The sequence below is a fragment of the Paecilomyces variotii genome (genome assembly GCF_004022145.1).
Source record: "Paecilomyces variotii strain CBS 101075 chromosome Unknown C8Q69scaffold_14, whole genome shotgun sequence".
Taxonomy (NCBI): Eukaryota; Fungi; Ascomycota; class Eurotiomycetes; order Eurotiales; family Thermoascaceae; genus Paecilomyces; species Paecilomyces variotii.
Window position 1 is genome coordinate 676,880 of NW_021167153.1, and position 22,079 is coordinate 698,958.

Here is a 22,079-nt window from a genome sequence, read left to right on the forward strand (position 1 = left end):
TGCTAGGCGGCATAATCTTGCAGATATCTAGATATAGCTTTAATCTCCCTGATAGAATAAATATCGACCATAAAGCTTTTTCCATGCGTTCTTTATCTGCTTTCTAGCATTTATTATATATCTTCACCTATCTAGCAACATATTTGTACAGGCCTTTCCATTAATATCAATTAGCTATCTTTTGGTAGGTCGCTTCATATTTATAATATTCATACTCTTCATAAAGGGCTGTAAGAATTTCTTTTTATTTTTCCTTGTTGTTAACAACTATATGGCAAGGCTGATTTTGTTATACTCTCCAAAAAAGCATATTATCTTAGACTATATACTTTAGGGCCTCTTTCTTAAACTTGGCGTACTGTCCTCTGTCTATATTGTCCGGTTTTATTATAGTTTATAACTATTCTATGATTAGTAAAGACTTTTCTGACCAATATAATATAGGTATTAACCAAGGGATGCTGTCTAATTCCACCTCTTACACGCTAGTATAATAGACTATATAAAACTATAGGTCTAGGAATTCCTCTATATCATTATCTTCCGCCTCTTCTAGGTCTTGCTTTATTGCCAGCTTCCAAGATAACCCGTCTATGACTAAGTTCTTTTTCCCCAATATATAGATAATATTAAAGTTAAACAGCTGAATCTAAGCAATCCACTAAGCAACTATTGACCTAAGGAGGTCTATAGCTGTCCTATTTAATTGCGCCACTAGAGTTTTTATATTTACCTCTAGTTGAAAGTGTATACTATATAGGTATGCTCAGAATTTGTGAAGCGCCTTTAGCACTGCCCTATACTTTAGCTTTCTTTTATTATATTGCCTCTCTATCTATGTCTATACTCTACTTTTATATCTAGCTGGGTGTCTCTTATTGGACTCCTTTTCTTTTTAAGTAAGTTAAGCCTCCTATCTATTGTTACTAGCATTAGTATTAATAATAATTATACCTCCCTCTCTATAATTAATTGGTTTAAGTGCTGGTACTGTTGTCAGGGCCACTTTTAAGGTATCTATTACTTCTTATTATTCCAGCCCCTAAAAGAAGTCTTATCCCTTTCTCAATATTAAATATATCGGCTTAGCTTTAATAACATATCCTTTAATCTATATCTAGTAATAGGCTGTAACCCCCAGAAATCCTTTCGCTTCCCGTAAATTCTAACAAAGTAGTCACTCTAAGATCTTAATTACCTTAGCCGACTTAGGATATCTTCCTTTAGTGTTACACACATAGCCTATCACTTTAATTCCTGATACTGCGAATTATAATTTCTCCCCAATAATTATCAAACCTATAAGTTTAAGACTGCATAGTATTTTATCGATATTCTAGATATATTTAAATATAAACCTTCTGATTCCCAGCAGCGTCTCTTCCCCCCTATAATTAGTCTTAGGTCCTTATATTGGCGTATTATCCAGAAATATATCACAAATATCAGGAATATTATCTGCCAGTACTCTTATAACTCCTTATATAAACTCCTATACTGCATTTGTCCATCCTTAGGGTAGTCTGGCTTAATAAACTAAACTGATCCCTAGTATATAGAAAGCTGTTAAGTCCCGCAATTCCTCAGCTAATTCTAACTGATTATACCTAAAGAACAAGTCTATAAGTATTAATACTAGTATTCTACTAAACTCTTCTAAGAACTCATTAGCTAAAGGGGGCAGATTAATGTCCTATATTATTATTTAATTAACTTCTATAGCCGTATTAATCAGGCGATATTTGCTATTTTTCTTTTTTATTAGGAACTATAGATTTTGGTAGGGTCCTTAACTGCGTTTAAGGATCCCCACATTTATCCTTTTTTTTATTATCCCTTATATTATGCTATAGAGTGCCTTCAGTACTAAGAAGCTCTTCGCCTATTATAGTTTGTAATCTATAGTCCGAATAATAATTAGAGGTGCGACTTCCGGGCACATTTATCCAATCTCTTTAAAGGTCTAGGCAAGGACTGCTTCTTAGGTGAAAAGCACCTCTGTTAACAGTTCTTTCTCTCTTGGCCATAAATCATTACCTATAATAAGGTTCTTCAGATAGTCTGGCGTCAATCTTATTCCTTTTTTAATATCCAATATCTTTAGCTAGATGTATTTGGTAAATCCTCCGCGTATTTTTTTTATACTTCCTTAGGGATTTTTATAATAACGCTCCCTAATAATTTTTTTCTATCCCAATAATCCCCCTAGAGCTGTTATAGGTCCGTTTAATATATTTGCTGGACGAACCTTTTTATATTTCTTCTTATATTGTATATTAACAGAATATTTTATTTTTATAGTAAAAAAGTCATATCTTCTGAATAGTCTATACCCTTATAACCTTCTAACTCCTTTGTTTAATTCGGTAGGTTTAAATATCCCTACCCCTTTACTTTTAATTTCTTTGCTCGCTCTGAAGCTGATATTATTTACTAAATATAGCTCCTACAGGCCTTTTCTATTCCTAGTCCAGTGCCTGTTATTCCTTTCTGGCTTTAGTTTAATAACTCTTATGCCTGGGATAATAGATTATATAATACCTCTTCTCTTAACTTATTTCTTGGGTTATCTATTGAAAATATCCAAATAATAGCTCAATTCTTTCGGTCTATAGAGTAAATTATGCTCTCCACTATCCTATCTAATAGAGCAACATGCTGTAAATATATTTAATGCTTAAAAGGCTGTCCCAGAACATAATTATGGTTAATCTTATTATTTACTATAAAGAAAGGGACCTTGTAATAAAAAGATTCTATCTGTATAGGCACCTCCTCACAGAGACCTATAAAAGGGGTCTGCCTGCTATCTGCCAATATTATATTACCTCCAAATTTCTAGCTTATGATAAGTTTATAGTGATTTGCTATATCTCTATATATTATATTAATTTCGGCTCCACTATCTACTATGATATTTTGCGCTTCCTTATAACCATTAATTCTAATTGGCAACTTCAGAGTTGCGGCCACATATAGCACCTTATCTTTATTAAAAGGCTTAAGTTATAAGGACGCGCAAGTGTACTGATCCGCACTATTCACTATATACTCTATATTTAATACAGAGGCATCAAACCATACTCCTTTAGTATTGTGGAATATTGCCTTTATTATTACCTACTGCGGTTGCGAGGTAAATAAGGCCTTGTATAAATTAGGAGATAGACTGATGAGGTCCCAAATTAACATCTGAACTCTAGTATCTAATATCTGGTTTATAACCCCTATTATATTAGTAGTCCCTTTCAGCTTATCTGTAACTTTGAATCTTTTTAACTTCTGTTTCTCTTTTATCTTAATAGCCTTTTTATCCTTACTCTGCTTAGGCATATTCTTTATTTTTTTTTTAACTATCCTTATTTTCTCAGTTATGCTCGGAGGCTGATAATTACCAAATCGGTTTATCTTAACTGAAAGAAATCTTTATTCCTATTTAATTACTTTCTGTAGTTTTTCTTTATATAATTATTCAGTCCTGCTTTGCCTTTTCTTCACTTTTTAGGGCTTATCTAATCTTATTATATTAATAAAGTAGTAATTTTCTACAATATCCCCGGCTTCTTCCTCAGAGCTCAAGTTATCCTTAGGCTGTCTCAGCATAATCGACTGGATATTATACCCGATTGAGCTAATATTCCTTTACTCTTCCTTCAGTCTCTATTTAATAATCTCCTTTTACAATATATTCCCCTATATAAGATAAATAACTTCTCTATTCTGTCCTTCCGGCCTGAAATAAAGTTTATAATCTTTTCTCTAATGGACAAGCTTCTGATTTAGGAGGCTTTTCAAATCTGGGCAGTAAAATTAAATATAATTAGGAGCCCAGCAGAAGTTATATAAGTTTAGAGGTATTCTAGATCCTCCAGTTAGGTTAAATCCTAAAGATGCCCTAGCTTATATATTTATATCAGCGTTAGACATACTATTATTAAGCCTCCCCATATACTGTATATTATACAGTTTTAACTTCTCAAACTCTTTTATTAACTGATCGATCTATAACTGCTCTATTGACTTCACTTTAATGTTCTATTATTTGGTCCCACTCTTATTCTTATCTAGGTAGGTTTTATTAGGTTTAATAAGAAATTATGTGTTATCTTTTTTAGTTACCTTCTCCTTTGTTAAAGCCGCTATATCTTAATCTTTCTCTAGTTCGCCGCTGTCGAGGTAGCGAAGGGTTTTAGTTATTCTTACCCTATCTACTACCTCCTTATAGAAATTAGTATATTTAATAGTAGATAAAATATAGTAGTCTATATTCAACTCTTAAACCACTTGCTGCTTAAGCTCCTCTAGAAGTCCTTAAAGATATTAAACTCCCTATAAATATCGGCTTAACTTATCTGAAGTTACCAGCGCTTCTAATATAGCTTAATATTCTTAGTTATACTCCCTTAGGTCCTCAGAGCTATTATAGTTCATATTTTTAAACCTTTCTAGCTATTAGATATTGTATTTCCTTTAATACTTATCATAATAAGCGTACTCTTATTTGGTCGCCTCTGCCAGTTTTGGGTAGTTCTTCTCTTTATATTTAGATTAAGTACTTATCTATAATAATATTAATAGGCTATAATAGTCCGCAAACTATTTAGTTTTTTCTTTTTCCGGGAGTTGATTCGCCTTATATAGCCTCTTAAAAAGCCTTAGGTAATAAGTAATATTATCCCTTTTAAAATATAGTGCCCTAAGATTTCCAGGCATCAGCATCTGCAGAGCTAATATAATTTAGATTAGCTGCGCTATTGATAGTCCTATATTTTTAGATACTCAAGCTGTCTATGTCTCTAGACCCGGCGATACTAAGGAGCTAAAAGTCCTTTTATCTTAACTAACGCTAAAAAGATTAGTGCTTTTCTCTATATTTTTTTAAAGGAATAGTAACAAAGATAATAGTAAGAAATTCTTCCACTTTTTAATAAATAGTTCTTATTTAATAATTTCTTATTCCTTTTAAATTTCTACTTCCCTTTTATATTTGCTAAGCTCTTCCTTATATTTGGCAATCCTTTCTTTCTTTTATTGTTAATATATGTTTTCATCCTATATTATATTTGCTGTCTCTACTGATCTAAGAGGTATATTTATCTCTTTTTATTTATAGTGGTAATCTTCCTTAGCTGTTTTACTTATCTTTTTACTGCTTCTTACCCCTTTTCTTGGCTTTGGCCTCGACCTCAGCTTCTAGTTTTCCTTTCTCCCTTATTTCTGCTTAATATTTTAACACCCCCCGTGTTTAGCTCTAATTTATTATGGAAAGATATATTAAGACTTAGCATAGAGTTTTTAAGCGAGTAGATATTAAGAAGAAAAAGAAGGGGATTTAGCTTCGGAGCTTAGAGTAGAGCTAGAGGAGAAGCTCTAGCTATAGACTGATATAATAAACCAATAATAATCTAATACTGAACTGATACTAAACAATAATAGAAAGGAAAAGCTGATTATTTTATTCTGAATAACTAAAAAGTATTATCTCCCTCTTCTCCTGCTTTGCTTGTAGACCTTTTAAAGACTTCAAGCAAAAGCATATAACCTCTTGACTAATTACATTCTTCACACCGATCCTCCCTACTACAATACTACTAGCAGTATTGCCCTGCTAATAGCTATAACTAGCTCTTATATCTATATTAGTACTTGCGCCTTTTAATAGTACTAAAAGAGCCTATCTATATATTCTTATATAAACAGTATTAATAATAGCCTGCTATATATATACTAAGATTCCTTTTATTCTTAATATATACCTGTCTTAATATATTATATCTAATAATAAAATTACTCTATAGGCTTACTTAGCTTAATATAAATTAGTATTACTAGCTTTAAATCTAACTCTTCTTATAACTTATTTTTAATAGCCTTATTATTTATTATACTTACTTTTCTTAATAGTATAATCTTTTATATAAGATAATTATTTAATAGAAGTTTATTTACTATAGTAAATAAAAAGATTAAGTTTTATATTTATTAATAAGCCTTAACTAAATTATAATAAAACTCCTCTTCTAATAATTAATACTATTTATCTAAAGAATAAGCTAATTTATTATATATCTCCTTAAGTAGGTTTATATATTATACTAATACTCTGCCCTTTAAGTAAAAGGGTAAAATATTTAATACTATATATACTCCTTTATAAAAAGCTATAATCTTAATTCTCCTAGTAAAAAATTAAATATTTTTATCTATTAGGTTAAAAATTATAATATCTTTTAGTTTTAACTATTATTAATATTATTTATCTCTATACTAGGATTTAGTATTATAAGGCTTTTTTTTTATATATTAGTCTCTATAATCTACTGCTTTATATATATTATTTATATAATAAGCAATTATATAATTAGCATTGGCCTAATCTAAAGCTTAGTTAATATTAGCTTAATCTAAAGCTTAATTAGTATTAGCCTAATTTAAAGCTTTTAGCTAATTATTCTTATATTAATTATCTTAATTCTAATTTTTTAACTATTATATTTAACTACTTCTTTAACTCCTTAATATAATTTTCTAAATAATATTCTTATTCTAAAAAATATTCTAAGAAATATTATTAATAATTTAATTGCCCTATTATTAATAATAATAATATTTACTCTATAAACTAAGTATAGCAATCTAGTCCTATATAGAATGCCTGCGCTTATTTAAGTAGGGATACTATTAGGATATTATAACCTATGCCTTACTATATTTAGTATTTCTATACCTCTATATAGAGGTCTTTTACCTTCTTTAATAGCATTATAACTAAGACACTATTTACTTATATTAGATTAGTTTATATTAGGTAATTATTAACTAATTTATAAAGATTATCTGTTAATTTATTATAATATATAAATAGCCTATTAATTAATACTGTATAAAATTTAAACTGCTTTATAATATATTATATAGGTGCCTTTTTATTCTTTCTTAACTTATCTATATTTATATTTTCCTCTTATATTAATTTTTATTAGTTGCTATATAAATTTAATATTATATTAGATATTATATTAGCAATACTTACAGCAGACATATATAATCCTATTCTTTAATCCCTATAGAAAAGGACATATTATCTAAATATTATATATAGAATTAGGATTATATATAAGTAATAATAGCAATTAAATTAAATATAAAATTAATTAAGATTAAAGATAAGATAATATAAAGTCTTATATTACTAGCTACAATATTATTCTTTGCTAGAGTTCCTTTTAACAGTGCAAAATCTTAGCCGGATCTACTATCAGGATATATTACTACTTTGCTGTGCAAATAGGGGGGAAGAGTAATATCAAAAAGTCTAGGTTCTTCTAATGCTAAAGATATCGCTACATACATAAGGTTATGTAACCTATGTCATGTGCCTCTACACCAGATCTGGCGTAGCAATAAACCGCATTATCATTACGGGTTTGCCTCTGAAACTAACAATTCTCTATGGGGTATCAAATACCGGATGCATGATGAATCAATTAGAGGCTTCCTAGGTGTAGGGAAATCCTGTTAATATACAGGGTCACACCCTGTTCTTTTTCTTCAGAAGATAGATTTTCGCTGTATACTGGCTTTCAGCGCAGTGTCAGCATCGGACTTTCTAAATCTGGGACGCGGTGTAGGAACACAAGGCCCTGGAGGTGGTCCGAACAGGGTCAGAATCATGCAGATAAATAACACCTCTGATGAATAAACTAATCGGAGAAAAACTTTCCAATGTCGAGCATATATTTAGGTTACCTAGAGTGGAAGATATACCCTTTCAACTGAGCATGTTTCCATGTAATGTTGAGACCTGCAAATCCATCATATTTACCTTTGTGGTGCCAAGAAGCTTGCATATATCTAGCCAGTAGTGCCGACCTGCAGTCTGGTCGAGATCGCTTAACAGATGTTGATTCGCTGTTCGCCATTCTGGTAGTTCAGCATCTGAGACGAACGTCTATCACCGTGGCAAAGGTATATTTGAGGAAATAGACTAGAGTCTTCCAGATCGACACCGTAATCTCTGAAATATCTTTCAGAGTTCCGGCAATTAAACTCTTTACTGCCAAATTCAAGTATTTCTAGTAGTGTCTCAATAGTAGAGTTAGAGCCTCACCATCCACGGGGCATAATGCTAAGGATCCGTTTTAGGAGTCTCATATGCGGGGGATAAATGCAGGCCAAACCAAGTCCGATGGCCTACCTGTGTTTTCTGGGCTATCGAGTCCTGTTTACACGCGATTGTGTCCCTCGCTATCTGGTAGCTCAAGGATGAGATGCTCTGTCGCCTAAGCTGATTCAAAAGATATCTCGTGACGACAGCCAGCAATTCGTGATCCTCAAGGTGACAAAGAACTAGAAGATAGTCCTACAGTCACCAGATGAGACGTGATTGCCTAAGAGAATAAAAAGATTATCGCATTTCAGAGGTGTCTAATATTATTTGCAGAGCGTGGATAGTTACACGAAGATCAGCATATGCGGTGTTGAAGCAAAATGCAAGGCAAAGAGTCTTATATCTTAGTCAGTTCTTCCTACCAGCCGTATATAGATTAGACATAAATGGCCATCAGTCTGGTTAGTAGACGAGGCTAGGATCAGCTCCCTGCCCCAGTTCCGGGCACGCTTGGCTACTCCTCTAGGATGCTACTTATGATTTATGGTCTGTCAGCTTGAACACTATTAGGAGTAGACATAGATTCCGCAAAGAGATTATAAACGAGATTTCAACGGAGAAGGAAGGCTAGGGCCTGTCCCCCATAAAGACGATAGAGAAATGCGAGAAAAAGGATGAGGACCGTTGTAGAGTTGAAGAATCTAGTCATCTTACCAGTTGGTGCACCGCGGTAACTTTGAGGAGGTCGCTTGAATGGAAGTTTTCTTCCGGCGAGCAACGACAATTTTGCCAGATTGCCGTCCGTATAGGGAGGATAACGAGGAGACATGAGCTTTTCCACAATCCAGCCCAGAATACCGGAAGCCGGCGCGTTCATCGTGGCTCGAGCATGCGAGAAGGTATCGAAGCCCGCTTTTCCGTGTAATGAGCTGTATCCAGAAGGACCGGTGCCACCAAAAGGAAGAGACTCAACACAAAAATGAAGCATCAGGTCTCCCTGAACCAAAGCTCCGGATCTCGTCTTCCGTGCGATTTCCTCTGTGACCTTCTTGTTTCCAAACACGTAGAGTGCTAGAGGTTGGTCACGGCTGTTCACAAAGGAACACCCTTCGTCCATATCCTTTACAGTGATGATGGGAAGAATGGGACCGAAAATCTCGTCGGACATGGAGATGTCGCCTCGAGGGGTGTCCTTGAGGATGGTGGGCTCCATAAACTTGATGCTTGCGTCCCGCTCACCACCAATAACAATCGAGCCTTTTGTGGTCTCCAAAATGTTGTTCAGTCGTCCAAATTGCCTTTCATTGACAATTCGAGCGTAGTCAGGGGACGACTTGGGACCATTGGGCCAAAACTCACCATAGGCGATTTCGAATTCCTTGATCAACTTGCTTTGAACTCCGGGGGTGCAGATAATGTAGTCGGGAGCAATACAAGTCTGACCGCAATTGACAGATTTAGCCCACAATATTCTATGGGCGGTAATCTTCAAATCAGCGCTCTCGTCGACAAAAACAGGACTTTTTCCTCCAAGCTCCAACGTCGTTGGACACAGCCACTGTGCCGCTTTCTCGGCCACAATTTTGCCAACTCGTCCGTTGCCGGTGTAGAGGATATGCTCCCACCGGAGGTCTAGAAGCTGGCCTGTCTCTTCAACACCACCATTGATAACCCGGGTCATGCGTGGATCCATGTACTTGGGCCAGAGATCGGCCAGCAAGCTCGCGAAATGAGCGGCAACCTCCGATGGCTTCAGTATCGCGGTGTTGCCGGCGGCTATCGCACTGATCATGGGCCCGATCTGCACAGAGATGGGATAGTTCCAAGCTCCAATGACAAGCACGGTCCCCTTAGGCTCCTTGCGCACAGTCGGGCTGTGGAAAGCCCACACTGCACCAGCCCAGCGAGATTCATTCTTAGCCCAAGAATCAACATTCTGATGTGCTTCAACCGCAGAGTTGGTGGTGACCATGATCTCGGCAAACACAGTTTCGAAACGACAACGACCCAGATCCTTCCTGATCGCGTCGGCAAGCGCGTCCACGTTGTCTTTTAGGAGAAAAGAGAGCTGTTTGAGTTGATGCTTGCGGAACTCGATGTCCAGAGTGATATGAGAGTCAAAGGAGCGGCGCAGCTCCTCGTGAGCCGCCAGAATCTCGTCCTTGGTATTGTAGCGTAGCTCCATTGTGACCGGTGTTGGGGAGACGCTGTGATATTTTTGCAAAGCAGCAACGTGGACGCAATGGCAATGGGATCGACTAATAATAAATAGCTAGGCAGGCGTGGTACGGAGTAACTTAGTACCAGTAGCTTTGGTACGCTTTTGTACTGGTGGATCTTAGCCCGTCTCATCTCGCATATGCATTGGATAGTACATAGTTACTAACCTGTCACAGATCCACAAGCGTATTCCCCAAGCTTCCCCGCGGTTCACACGTAAGACGGATAGCTTGGTTAAAAGCATGTGAATGAAACGGTCAATGTGGTCAGATAGGCCATCCACGCACGAGCGTAATTTGCTGATTAAGTCCAAGTTACCTCGACTTCATCTTCACAGTTCAAATGACCTTACCGATGGCCGACAGCCCTTCAATTTGATTGCAGGCATATATTATGTATGCGAACATTCGTAATTCTTGGATCTCCCCCCTCCCTCCTGTACCTTCCTGGCTAACTCCAACTATGGGGATAAATACGCCTCGCTTGCTAGAGAATCCAAGCATTACTCCGTGGGTAGCTTCAGGCTATCGAGAGAAACTGGTGCATATTCTCAAATAATCGCTGCTGGTGGTAGAACTGCGCAGTTGGCTTGCGAAATAGTTCAAGGCAGATGTGGCCGTCTTTGAGATGATCGGAGCTCGTAACTTTGCAGCGGTAGCATTGACTGTCATCGCGAAAATGTGAGAGCGACCGAGCAATGTGGGAGGGTCGTAATTGAGAAGATCAGATCTTTGGCAGTAGTATGCTGTATTTCTTGTCCGTTCACGGATGTTTAAACACATTAAGTAGTGGCGGGAACATCGACGGGACAAAGGAAGAGGAATTGGTGGTCGGTCGTGTTAATTCTACTCTGGCCGGCTGCTATGGAGTAGAGCAATAATTATTATCTGGAGTGATGGACAACAACGGCGATATGCAATATTGCATTGTTACGGGTCGCTTGTTGATGGGGAAAAGGTTTCATCTCCGAGTCTCCGACGGGCTTGCCGTGGTTCACCTCCTCTTTCTCCCCGCGGATCTCCGCGACCCCACAATCTAGAGTTCCACTGTATGTTAACCCGTAGAAGTCAAGTTCCCTATTGCAAAAAAAAAAAAAAAAAAAAAAAAAAAAAAAAAAAAAAAAAAACAGAATACATATGGATATGAGATGGTGGAAATGCCGTTCTCCATTATAGTGAAAGAGGTGTATTATGAGAAAGCAGAAATGGCTTAACTACACAGTTGAACACCGCTACCGCGTAGGGGTTTACCCGTTGTTGTTAAGAGTGATGCGACTGCCAAAGTTGACGAGAGATACCGGGCCTCTCCTCTTTATAGGGGTTGGGTACATCACCAGTCCTCCCTATTTTCAGTTTCTCCCCGTAAGTCTCCAGAGTCTTCCTACTGTGAATCTTATGGAATTGCCCTAAGTAGGTTGCTGAGTTCAGTGTCATTTCATCAAAGGCAGAGACTAATACTCACAGGAACACGATTGCCCGGCGAAGTTCTTCAAAGGCATCTCGCCACCCGGGTGTACATTAGAAAATTTAGTCACATCGTAGACAATGTTGTCAATGACAATCCCTATGACCAATATCAATGTCTATCCTACAAGGAGAACGCTATGAAACTGACATATTGGAGAGCCATTGGCACCATTCGCACTTGCAACCTTTTCCGGGGCGATAAATGGAAGCTCTTTCAGAGCTACACGGCCTTCTTGTTGTTCGTCATGAGGGTGTGGATCGCTCTGATGATGGAAGGGAGTGAGACGATGGCGTTTGTGGTGTCTATCGTGTCGTATTTCTCCGTGTCGAATATTGTCTCGGAATTGTCTATGACTACCATTTCTTTCAGCGGTATGTTCAATATGTGACACCACGGCGCCATCATTATGTTTTGAGGGTGTCGCTAGGCCAAATCGAGGGGTCTGTTGAATATTAAGATGGAATTCCATCGTAGATTGTGGTATTTGAAAGCCTAAGAGCTGCGGCAGATCTTGTGTCCAGAGAAAGAGGTTTATTGGCATTTTGATTCGGTTCAGTTTAACCGTCAAGGTTTGAACATACGACATGAGAATCTATCTCTTTTCTGTGCTTCCTTGCATGCCCGCTCGGAGTTGCGTGCATAGTCATTTCCGACGTCTCCGACAGGGCAGTAATACTCTAGACCCGATAACTAAGGGCGATCTACTTCCTTTTCTACGTCATTTACTACTAGTAAGCCTGGGATTAAGACCGGGGTGCTGCCGACCCCTCAAGATCCGCAGCCGGAGTTACCTTTCTATCTACGAGGACTCCGGTCGAGGTCAATAGGAGCCCCGGGTATTGAAATGGAGGGCTGTTGATTGCGGGGAGAGCTTCTCATGCCGAATCAGAAAGTCTATAGATTGGAAACAGGTATATAAATCGTTGAAAATTCCCCAGTACTTCTTCTGTTTGTTCATGGTCCCGTTTCTATCTTCCTACAAAGCTGGGTTTCATTGCCTATCCATTCGTCGAAATACCCATGGCATCCAGCATCACAATGTCGTCTCTGCCTAATGGCACACATGTCAACGGCACCTCAAAGCCACTGCATCCAGGAAGAAGCATGGCAGATTGGGGGTCTCCACTTCCCACACGCAAGCTTTCTCCCCATGAAGACGTCAAATTTTCCGCTGAATTGCAGCCTCGCGCTCATCGTATGGTTGGTAGGTCACACAGCCAGTATCGCAGGGAAAATAACATTATCTCACTCGCGTATAGAAACACCACATGACTCGAAGATACTGTTCCTAAATGTTAAAATGTGGGTTTCAAGCTGGGAACAACCGAAGAGACATAGCTGACCTCTGAAGCCTTGATTCAACTGGAGCCGACCCCTACACTGGCGACGTTTATGTTCAAGGTAACAAATACGGACCCTTCTCAGTGGTGCACTCAAGCTAAAACCTTTTACAGGAGAGCGCATTCGCTATGTTGGAACTGTTCCTGAAGTTGAAAAGTTACAGAATGATCCCAGTGTCGGAGTTATTCAAGGTAACGGCCGGACATTGATGTCTGGCCTGGGGGATGCTCACACTCACTTGACGTGGAATGGGTCTGCTCTTGGTAAGATGAAAAGACTACTTTTCCCGAAGATAGTCGTTAACGATCTCGCAGACAATTTAGGGGAGATCGGCGTGGAGGAACATACCATCACGACTGCTCGGTCAGCCATGACGTATTTAGATTCGGGGTACACCATGTGAGGATGTTATCATACTCTAGCCTCCCTGATCTTGCCTAATTCGAAATATCCAGGTGTTACGGTGCCGCTTCAGCAAAGGACCGCCTGGACTGCGTTATCCGCGACGCCATCAATCAAGGAAGCATCCCAGGTCCTCGTTACCTGGCCAATGGAAAAGAGATTGCTCGAAGAGGGGGAGAACTCACTCCAGGAATTACTGCTTTTGCAGATGGTAAGTGACAGGAAGCTAGCCTATGGCTCTACTTTAAGACTAACGATTCACTCTATTGAAGGCCCTCTGGAGATGCGCGAAGTTATCCGGCATCATGCTAAGCTTGGCGTGGATCAAATAAAATTGAGCATGTCGGGAGAAGAGGTAACACATTTACCTACTCATCATACTATGTAATTCTAACCGCTATTAGATTTTGGAGGCTCGCGCCGCTGAAGAATGCTTCTTCGACGAACTTGAGACAGCTGCATGCGTTGATGAGGCACACCGTCGCGGACTACGAGTTTGTTCTCACGCCCGAGCTCGAGATTCGATTGCTCAGTGCGTAAAATATGGCGTGGACATAATTTATCACGGCAGCTACATTGACGAGCCTACCATGGACGAGTTGGAGAAGAATAAGAAGCATCATGTCGTTGCTCCTGCCCTTAATTGGCTTTATGCGACAACCTATGAAGCTGGCCCTTTTGGTTACTCATTCGACAAAGCTGAAAAAGCTGGCTATAAGAAAGAGTTGGACATTGCTATCAGGGCATGCAAAGAAATGCACGAGAGAGGAATTACTGTTCTCCCGTATGAAATCCCTTCTCATGGTTGTACATGTACGCTCTCAGATACCAGACTAACACCTATATACCAGAGGAGGAGATTATGGTTTTGCTTGGACGCCTCATGGTACTTATGCGCGAGACCTGGAACACTTCGTCAAGTTGCTCGATTTTACTCCGATGGAAGCAATCATCGCAGCCACCGCTGGAGTTGGTAAGCTCTTCATGCAAGAGCATGAGTTGGGAAAAATTCAGCCTGGCTTTTATGCAGACATGATCCTCGTTGATGGCAATCCTTTGGAGGATATTACCATCTTTCAGGACCACACAAAACTAAATGTCATCATGATAAATGGCAGAATCCACAAAGCCTCTCCCAAAGACTTCAGTTTTCAGAGCTCTCCCTCCCGTGCACCCGAGCCGACTTCAAAGCCGAAGAAGAAATTCCACAACTATGTTGCCTACCTTGATGAGCAGAAACGTGCTCGTGTTGGCCACTTGGACATTGACAGCTCTATGATTACGCCTTTGGTGATGCTTTCTGGGGCTCCGGTCACCTCTCTTTACGAGGTGATTGAATTAGAGAATGCCGTTGTCGAGTATGGTGACAAGCTGCCTATTTCCAGCGTCACTATAAGAGCTCCTATTAGCGACCGAGATATCCTGGCCGTTGGTAAGAATTATTTTGACCATGCTATCGAGTTCAACCGCAGCGGATACGACTCTAGCGACAAGACCGATCAGCGTAAGTCAAATGTCTCTTCCGCAATGGAAAACATCACTAATGAGGTTTATAGCCACTCATCCGGTCATCTTCACAAAGCGATCTACGAGTATCGTTGCTCACGGGGACCCAATTTTCCCACATCCCGGATTCACTGGTACTCTAGACTATGAGGGCGAGATTGGTGTTATCATCGGCAAACCCGGGTTTCAAGTTAAAGAAAAGGATGCCATGGACTATGTGTGGGGATTTACAATTATCAACGACGTGACAGCTCGTGAAAAGCAGAGAGACCACAAGCAGTTTTATATTGGAAAGTCACCAGATACATTCTGTCCTATGGGCCCGGTTGCAGTTCCAGCAAGCGACCTCCCCAATACCCTTCGAATACAAACCTTCGTCAATGGAGAAAAGCGCCAGGAAGCTACAACAGATGACCTCATTTTCTCTGTTGCAAAACTCGTCAAAACGATATCCGAATCAAGCACCATTCGACCCGGAGATATCATCGCTACTGGCACTCCTGCTGGGGTCGGATTTGGCCAGAACCCTCCTAAGTTCCTCAAGCCCGGAGACAAAGGTGAGTTTAACGATCGTTGTTTCTCATACAAGCTGAACCTAATATGCTATCTGTGCACTATAGTTGAAGTATCCGTCACCGGACTTGGCTGTCTTCAAAACACCATTGGGAGTCCTACGTCAGAGAACGCTGTTGTCAAACAAGTTTCTTTGCAAACCCACCTTGCCACACTCAACCTTGAGAATACAGTCGGTGGATCAGGACTGACGAAGCTTGGTAAGAAGCAAGTTAACGTCCACAAGATTGGAAACGGCCCAAAGGTTGCAGTCTTCGTTCATGGTCTTGGTGCATCAAGCGAATACTTCACACCCATTATCAAACACGTGGGCTTTGAAGACCGTTACACAAGCTACATATATGATCTCGAAGGCCATGGATTAACGCCCTCAAATATTGCATCGGTTGTCAACCTTGATAGCTTTGCTGAGGATCTGGCTAATGTCGTCGACTTTACCGGAGCCACAACTGTTACTGTTTTCGCTCATTCTCTGGGTTGCCTGATAGCGATGGCTTTCGCCGCTCGCAACTGCGGCAAGATTGACCGAATGATCCTAATGGGACCACCCCCCTGCCCTCTGCCAGAACAAAGTAAAGTCGCTATGACAAAGCGCGCAGCTGCGGTTCGAGAGAAAGGCATGATGGGCTCCGGAACCGCTGATGCTGTCGGTAATGCCGGGACATCTAGCACTACTAAGATATATCAGCCTGTTGCTTACGCAGCTGTTCGCGCGTCTCTTCTAGCAACTCATCCAGAGGGTTATGCCAAGGCCTGCATGGCACTCGCTGGAATTTCCTCGTCGATAGAACTTGAAAGACTCACAATGCCCATCCTACTCATGACAGGTGATGAAGACAAAACATCACCAGTTGCAGTGGTGAAAAATCTTCATGAGAAGCTTCCGGGATCACATATGGAAGTCCTTCCTTGCACTGGGCATTGGCATGTCTATGAAAATGCAGACGCTGTAAATCGACACATCAGGACCTTCGCTTGACTAGAGGATAGTCAGGCTGAGCCCCTTTTCGCAGAGTCTGAGAAATATCAAGACTCGAGGCAGCCGAGTAGCTCAAAGCCTGACAGTGATAGAAGTCTCTTGAACACACTTTCTTTCATTGTACTGATTTCCCTTTGCCTTGTCCTGCCTGTTTTCTTCTTTTGCCTCGTTTTCTTCTAACCATGTCATTTATCTCGTCTATCCCTTTTCAGTTCCAGGAATTCCTCGTTCTTCATGTCTTAAAATGCGCTCGCCATCGTCTTGTTCTTGTTGTTGTTATTTGAAATGATCCAACTATTCTATAGGACCAACCTATAGAATTTCAAGCGTTCTTCCAGCTTTGTTCATCACTTTAAGGTCAAGGGTGAACTAAGGCGCTAAGACATGGAATAATAAGATATTTGATTGACTATCTTCTCAACTGTTCAATGAAGACAGTAGTTTCGAGAAACAGTAGCTCGGAAGTTATAAGGATTTAGTTTCGTTGACAAAAAGAACAAGTTGGTCTATGATGGTTCTAATATTTTCTAGACCTTTTAACTGTCAACATCGAGCTTATGATTATTGGACACAAGCATTATGTTGGCGCGAAACTGCTTTATTGGAGGCGAGGTGTAAAGCACCACTACCATTATATATATAAAGGATGTAGAGCAAGAATCATCAAGCCACCTATCTCCACCTGTATAAGATCACAGCAGAAACACCAGGAGTAGGAAATGCGCAGATAATAGGGACGGAAGCAGTCATCAATGCAGAAATCGAACAGCATGAAGTCCTAGGGCATAAATACTCGATAAAGTCCGGTATCCTCTGGTTATTCAAGCAATCAAGATCATATTCCCGTATGAAATGATTTGCTAGCCATCCTGCTTCTGTGATCCTAGATCACGACAAATTACCGATGATCCCCGGAAAAATTGATTGAGAAGCCTTTGTAACGTCAACGTAGACTACCCCAAGGGAATCCGGATGGCAGTAACCATTGATCCGAGGGAATGTCTCTGATCCAGTTCTCCAATGATGAAAGGTTGTCCCAACTATCTGAAATAGAGCGGTCTGGTACCGAAGTTGGCGGCGTTATAAAGGACGTTTCCCCCAAAGGGGCCTGCTGGATGTCCGACATTTGGTTTCGAACCGAAGGTTCCAAGACCGCCAGTGCTTTAGCGCACAGTTCACTCTTCCCCGCCATGTCTCGGAATATGTCCATGCAGGTCCTGATAGCCGTTGTTATAGCGAGATTTAACGTTGGCGAGATCTCGGTCTTGGTCATTATTACCAAGAGAGTCGTGATTGCCATGAATGCTTGGAAAGACCCGAAACCATTGATGTACCAGCGGTACGGCTTTAACTGGGGATTATGATGGAAACTCTCGAAATTGGAGAGTATCTTCATGGCGGAATCGTTGCATCGTCGGCAGCTCTCACGGACATGCGCTCCCAGAGGTTCACCAAGTTGTACGCCATCGATGGCACCGAGGTATGGACGATGCAACAGAAGGATAAGATGATGAGTATAGTTGCTGACAATATAGAAGTGTGCCACGTGGTAGAAAGGCATATCGACCACGTTCTCGAAAAGAGACATGTGTCTTTTAAGCTCCGTTCCCAGTTGCTCATCTAACTTGACTACCAGATCGCGCGATGGAAGTATGTTTGAGGATGAGATCCGGCATATTTGAAACCCAAGGTTATACAAGTGAAATTTGCAGAGTAGATAAGACATTTGGGTCAACCTTTGGGTAGAAGACCGAATGGAGTCCCTCGTAGCATCTATCAGATCGTGGTCATCCACATTAGCTGGAAGAGCAACATTGGCCTGGATCTGAAAGGGCATTATTTTGCCAAAGCACGTGCTCTGGATCGTATAGAGCATCATCAATGCTGCCCAGCAGCGGCGACGCTCCTCGGCTTCAATAATATGCACGTTCAATTGGTCGGGATCCACAGAGCATCCAATCGCTATTGCGATATGCAAGGTCGATCCCAGCAATGACCACACCGGCGCACCTGCGTGGCTAAGGGCATAAATCAAAAGAATAAGAGATTGTAGTGTGCACAAGTTATGCTGGCTCATGAAGTTGTCTGCGGACAAACATTTCATTGCGGCGGATCGATATCTAGACGCCAAACTTTGTGCATTACCACTTGGACTGCTACCATGTTCAATCTCAGCTAACAGTGGATCGTGATCATCCAGCGAGGTGATGGATAATGAGAATATCACGAACATCAAAGCGAGAAACGACAAAGGCGTTGATTGAGGATCTTGTTTGAAGTCGCGATATTTCGCTTCGAATGTAGGTTCATGGAGAATGTGGAAGAGTGGAGAGAATACATTCAAAAATATATCTTTGAGTTTGTCGCAAAGGTTAAAGGAGGGCAAGGAGTGAAAGATGTCATGTTGAATATTTGAGGTTCCTGCAGAGAAAGGAAAGCTGGCAAATGGGTTGCACACAGGCTCCTGTATCAATTCAAGTAGGCTGGCATCCCCAACTCTGTTGAACGGAAGACATTGGACATGACTGGACGCTGAGATCAATAGTCGACCCGTCGGAAAAGCTTGAGTATTCGTGTCATCACTCGCTGGGCAAGCGATTCCACTTGTCGGTTCAGACTGTGGAGAGACTGAGGGTCGCACACCTCGTTGTTGCTCAAGCGACGCTGTTGTCAGACTGATATTTTGTTTGATGAGGCTGCTAAGATCGAGGATCTGCTTCGATAATTCGCCGCTTGGAGCGGGCGCCTGTGAGACGGATTCCCGTCTGAATGTGCAAGTAGCTGCATATCCCCGACGAAGGCAAGTATCACACGGAGCCTTCTCTTCGGAGTTCAAGCAACGAATCTTCCGCCGTCGACAATTCTCACAACTAACTGGAAGCCTTCTTGAAGCTGATTCCATGACTGATGATTGAGCGGGTTGCTGGCTCTGGCGTACCTGACACGGCTGCTGGAATCCGGGGGAGACGATGAAATGCGGGGAAATGCGGGGATTCCGACTCGGGGCCGCGTTAGTCCGCCCAACTCCGCAACCCCATGATCTACATCCACCCTCTCGATCGCCCGGGTTTCTTTAAAACATATGTTCTTCTTGAGATGAGAGATATTTCCGAGGCTACTTCATTCCTCTCCACCAGGAACAAGTATGGCCGAAGCAACCCTGGAGAACCGAGAAGGTGGGGAAACTGAACGCCGTGACTGCGAGAGATCACCTGCTAGACGGGAGAGCAAATCGGGATATCTGGTTCACAGACGACGTCCTCGGAAACCTGTCAGCTGTGGACCTTGTCGACACTCGAAGCTGAAATGCGACAGGAAATATCCTTGTGGCTCGTGCAAACGACGGGAGTGTGCCGAGGCGTGCACTTATAGACGCAGCCAACCCGATACGCCAAACCTAAGACCTGACGCAGGGCCTGCGCCATCTCCAATTTTAATATCATCTCAGGCTGGGAAAACTACCGAGACGGGGGACCCCCTGGTCCCATTGGAACAGAATCCAAGTCCGGCCTTCTCAAATTCGATTTCAGCAACTTCCACGGCGCCTCAAGACCAAGACCGACAAAATGACACCCATGGTCAATGGGATGCCCTCCTACAGCGGCCAACGGACCAAACTTGCCAATTGGCACCGGATCCAAATGACCCTTTGATGTCACCAAGAACATTGTGTTTCCCATTTCCTTTGGGGCCAACTGTGTCGCGAAGTGAAATAATAGCGATCTTGCCTCCAGCTCACTGCTGCGATTACCTTGTCACAGAATACTTCGCGCGTCTATCGCCGTTATTCCATATACTCCATGGACCAACATTCCAGAAACAATACAATGCGTTCAGACAAAACCACTCGCATGCTGACCTTTCTTGGGTGGCACTGCTGTTTGCAATTTGCTCAGCTACTGTGAACACTATGGGGAACGACAATTGCATGTTGACTGAACTCTGGCCAGACAACTCTCGCCCTCATAATATCTCAGAAATGGCATATCGTTTCCGAACAGCTGCCATGACATGTCTCTCGCAGGATCAATTTATGATACGTCATAAGCTCAGTACCTTGGAAGCTATTCTTATACTTATCTACACAATCAGTAACCATGAAGGAGCCGAGCGCTCTTGGACATTATTAGGTAATTTCTTCTTTGCGATCCACGGTCAATTTCCAGGCATTTCTAACCGCTGCGCCGAATAGGCTTAACTTTGAACATTGGGATTGCACTAAAATGTAATGTTGGGCCCGGTACTCAGCGAATGAATTGCATAGAAGTTGAACGCCGACGTCGTTGTTGGGCCGGCATTTTGCTTCTTCATACCTACCAAGCCACCTTCTTCCGCGATATAGACATGTCCGCGCTGCTCAATATCGATGCCACAATGCCTGCTGATGTAAACGACCACGATATTACAGCCGACGCTGTCCTCGAGCCATCTAGCCAACCCACGCAGATGTCCCTTATGAGATTCAAGATCCAGATGTTTCAGCTTTCTACTAAAATCTGTCGCCATCTGGCTAGCGATTCAAAGTATAACGAGGCTGCGCTCAGTCTTTTTGATAGCCAAGTTGCAGAGGAACAGCGGCAGTGGGATTCAATATTCCTCTTGGATGGAGAGCCGAGTCTTTTGGATCCAGCAAGCTATGCACATTGGTGTATTCTGCAGCTTTACGCACACCAACTATATCTTCTTCTACATCGCCCCTTCTGCAAGCCGCGGGGTCCTTGTTTCCGATCTGCGTCCAGAGCGAAGTGCATCATCTCCGGCACGTCCCTACTCGATGTGCATCGTCAGTTCTGCGATCTTCCGCGCTTACGTCACTACAGATGGCTCTTGTCTGGCCTGACAAGCTTTTACGCTGTTCACGGTGCCATAGCACTGGCATCTTGCTTGCTTGATGAGCCAAAGACAGTTGACCTATCGCCATATCGCCCCGATTTTGATGCCGCTGTTGCGCGTATTGATAAACTGCGAAACAAAAGCCAGGTCTGTGCCAAGGCTTATCCTATTCTCTGTCACCTTCAGTAAGTGCCATCATGCCTTCGTTAGTGTAATGCGAGCGGCTAATTTTTGAAAGGGCCTTACTTTCTACTGAACGAGCTCGATCGTCTACCTTGATAAATGGCGAGTTTGGAATCACTTTTGATAATTGGATTGATGGCGTGCAGTGGATGAATCCGGAGTCTATCGATTGGGTAACCTTTCATCGGTGTCCTAAACCTACTTGACTATTTTGACTGACGTTAGTTTCCTTGCAGGCTTTTTGGGATGCCATTCTTGCTAGCGGAGCAGGATAAAGCGTAACACATAAAGCGTAACACATTACCTTACTGTCTACTTGTTCCTATATGTACTGTTTTATCCTATGTACATTAAGATAAACGTTAAGTCTGGAGACTGGTACCGGCCGTATTTACCGGATCTAAAACCAATCCGCCACCAAAACTACGTGAGTCTGTCCTTTGGCCACTGTTGTCCTTATCCCGG

The 22,079-nt window shown here is 41.4% G+C and overlaps 6 protein-coding genes across 6 annotated transcripts; 2 read left to right on the forward strand and 4 right to left on the reverse strand.

Annotated features, from left to right (window-relative positions):
• Nucleotides 1-1,528: 1,528 nt before the first annotated feature.
• C8Q69DRAFT_408291 (hypothetical protein) lies at nt 1,529-1,693 on the reverse strand (the record flags this gene model as incomplete). The annotated part of the gene is made up of 1 exon (XM_028628189.1): nt 1,529-1,693. A coding segment is annotated over one exon (165 nt), but the record flags the coding sequence as incomplete, so codon positions are not given.
• A 6,750-nt stretch (nt 1,694-8,443) lies between these two features.
• On the reverse strand, nt 8,444-10,577 carry C8Q69DRAFT_108972 (Aldehyde/histidinol dehydrogenase). The gene is made up of 2 exons (XM_028625098.1): nt 10,498-10,577; nt 8,444-10,438 (listed from the first exon to the last, which is right to left on the reverse strand). The coding sequence occupies exon 2, from the start codon at nt 10,293-10,295 to the stop codon at nt 8,721-8,723; it is 1,575 nt and encodes a 524-aa protein (XP_028481911.1). The 5' UTR covers nt 10,296-10,438; nt 10,498-10,577; the 3' UTR covers nt 8,444-8,720.
• A 1,039-nt stretch (nt 10,578-11,616) lies between these two features.
• On the reverse strand, nt 11,617-12,008 carry C8Q69DRAFT_393763 (cytochrome b5-like heme/steroid binding domain-containing protein; the record flags this gene model as incomplete). The annotated part of the gene is made up of 3 exons (XM_028627645.1): nt 11,617-11,735; nt 11,792-11,893; nt 11,945-12,008. Coding segments are annotated over 3 exons (285 nt in total), but the record flags the coding sequence as incomplete, so codon positions are not given.
• Nucleotides 12,009-12,765: 757 nt separating this feature from the next.
• C8Q69DRAFT_480378 (fumarylacetoacetate hydrolase) lies at nt 12,766-17,072 on the forward strand. The gene is made up of 11 exons (XM_028631524.1): nt 12,766-13,001; nt 13,057-13,099; nt 13,149-13,198; nt 13,252-13,401; nt 13,453-13,537; nt 13,594-13,751; nt 13,813-13,895; nt 13,945-14,324; nt 14,392-15,044; nt 15,097-15,603; nt 15,667-17,072. Exons 1-11 carry the CDS (start codon nt 12,818-12,820, stop codon nt 16,596-16,598), a joined length of 3,225 nt encoding a protein of 1,074 aa, XP_028481913.1. The 5' UTR covers nt 12,766-12,817; the 3' UTR covers nt 16,599-17,072.
• A 356-nt stretch (nt 17,073-17,428) lies between these two features.
• Nucleotides 17,429-19,622, reverse strand: C8Q69DRAFT_108996 (putative Zn(II)2Cys6 transcription factor). The gene has a single exon (XM_028625099.1). The coding sequence runs from the start codon at nt 19,498-19,500 to the stop codon at nt 17,542-17,544; it is 1,959 nt and encodes a 652-aa protein (XP_028481914.1). The 5' UTR covers nt 19,501-19,622; the 3' UTR covers nt 17,429-17,541.
• A 121-nt stretch (nt 19,623-19,743) lies between these two features.
• C8Q69DRAFT_447943 (hypothetical protein) lies at nt 19,744-21,820 on the forward strand (the record flags this gene model as incomplete). The annotated part of the gene is made up of 3 exons (XM_028629250.1): nt 19,744-20,728; nt 20,791-21,616; nt 21,670-21,820. The coding sequence occupies 3 exons, from the start codon at nt 19,744-19,746 to the stop codon at nt 21,818-21,820; spliced, it is 1,962 nt and encodes a 653-aa protein (XP_028481915.1).
• Between the last annotated feature and the right edge of the window lie 259 nt (nt 21,821-22,079).

Excerpts from the sequence above, each read along its gene's own strand:
- C8Q69DRAFT_108972 (XM_028625098.1), bottom strand. The coding sequence starts at position 10,295 with ATGGAGCTACGCTACAATACCAAGGACGAGATTCTGGCGGCTCACGAG.
- C8Q69DRAFT_480378 (XM_028631524.1), top strand. The coding sequence starts at position 12,818 with ATGGCATCCAGCATCACAATGTCGTCTCTGCCTAATGGCACACATGTC. Across the intron at positions 13,402-13,452 it reads GTGGAATGGGTCTGCTCTTG|ACAATTTAGGGGAGATCGGC; the intron begins GTAAGATGAAAA and ends ACGATCTCGCAG. Across the intron at positions 13,896-13,944 it reads TGAGCATGTCGGGAGAAGAG|ATTTTGGAGGCTCGCGCCGC; the intron begins GTAACACATTTA and ends AACCGCTATTAG.
- C8Q69DRAFT_108996 (XM_028625099.1), bottom strand. The coding sequence starts at position 19,500 with ATGGAATCAGCTTCAAGAAGGCTTCCAGTTAGTTGTGAGAATTGTCGA.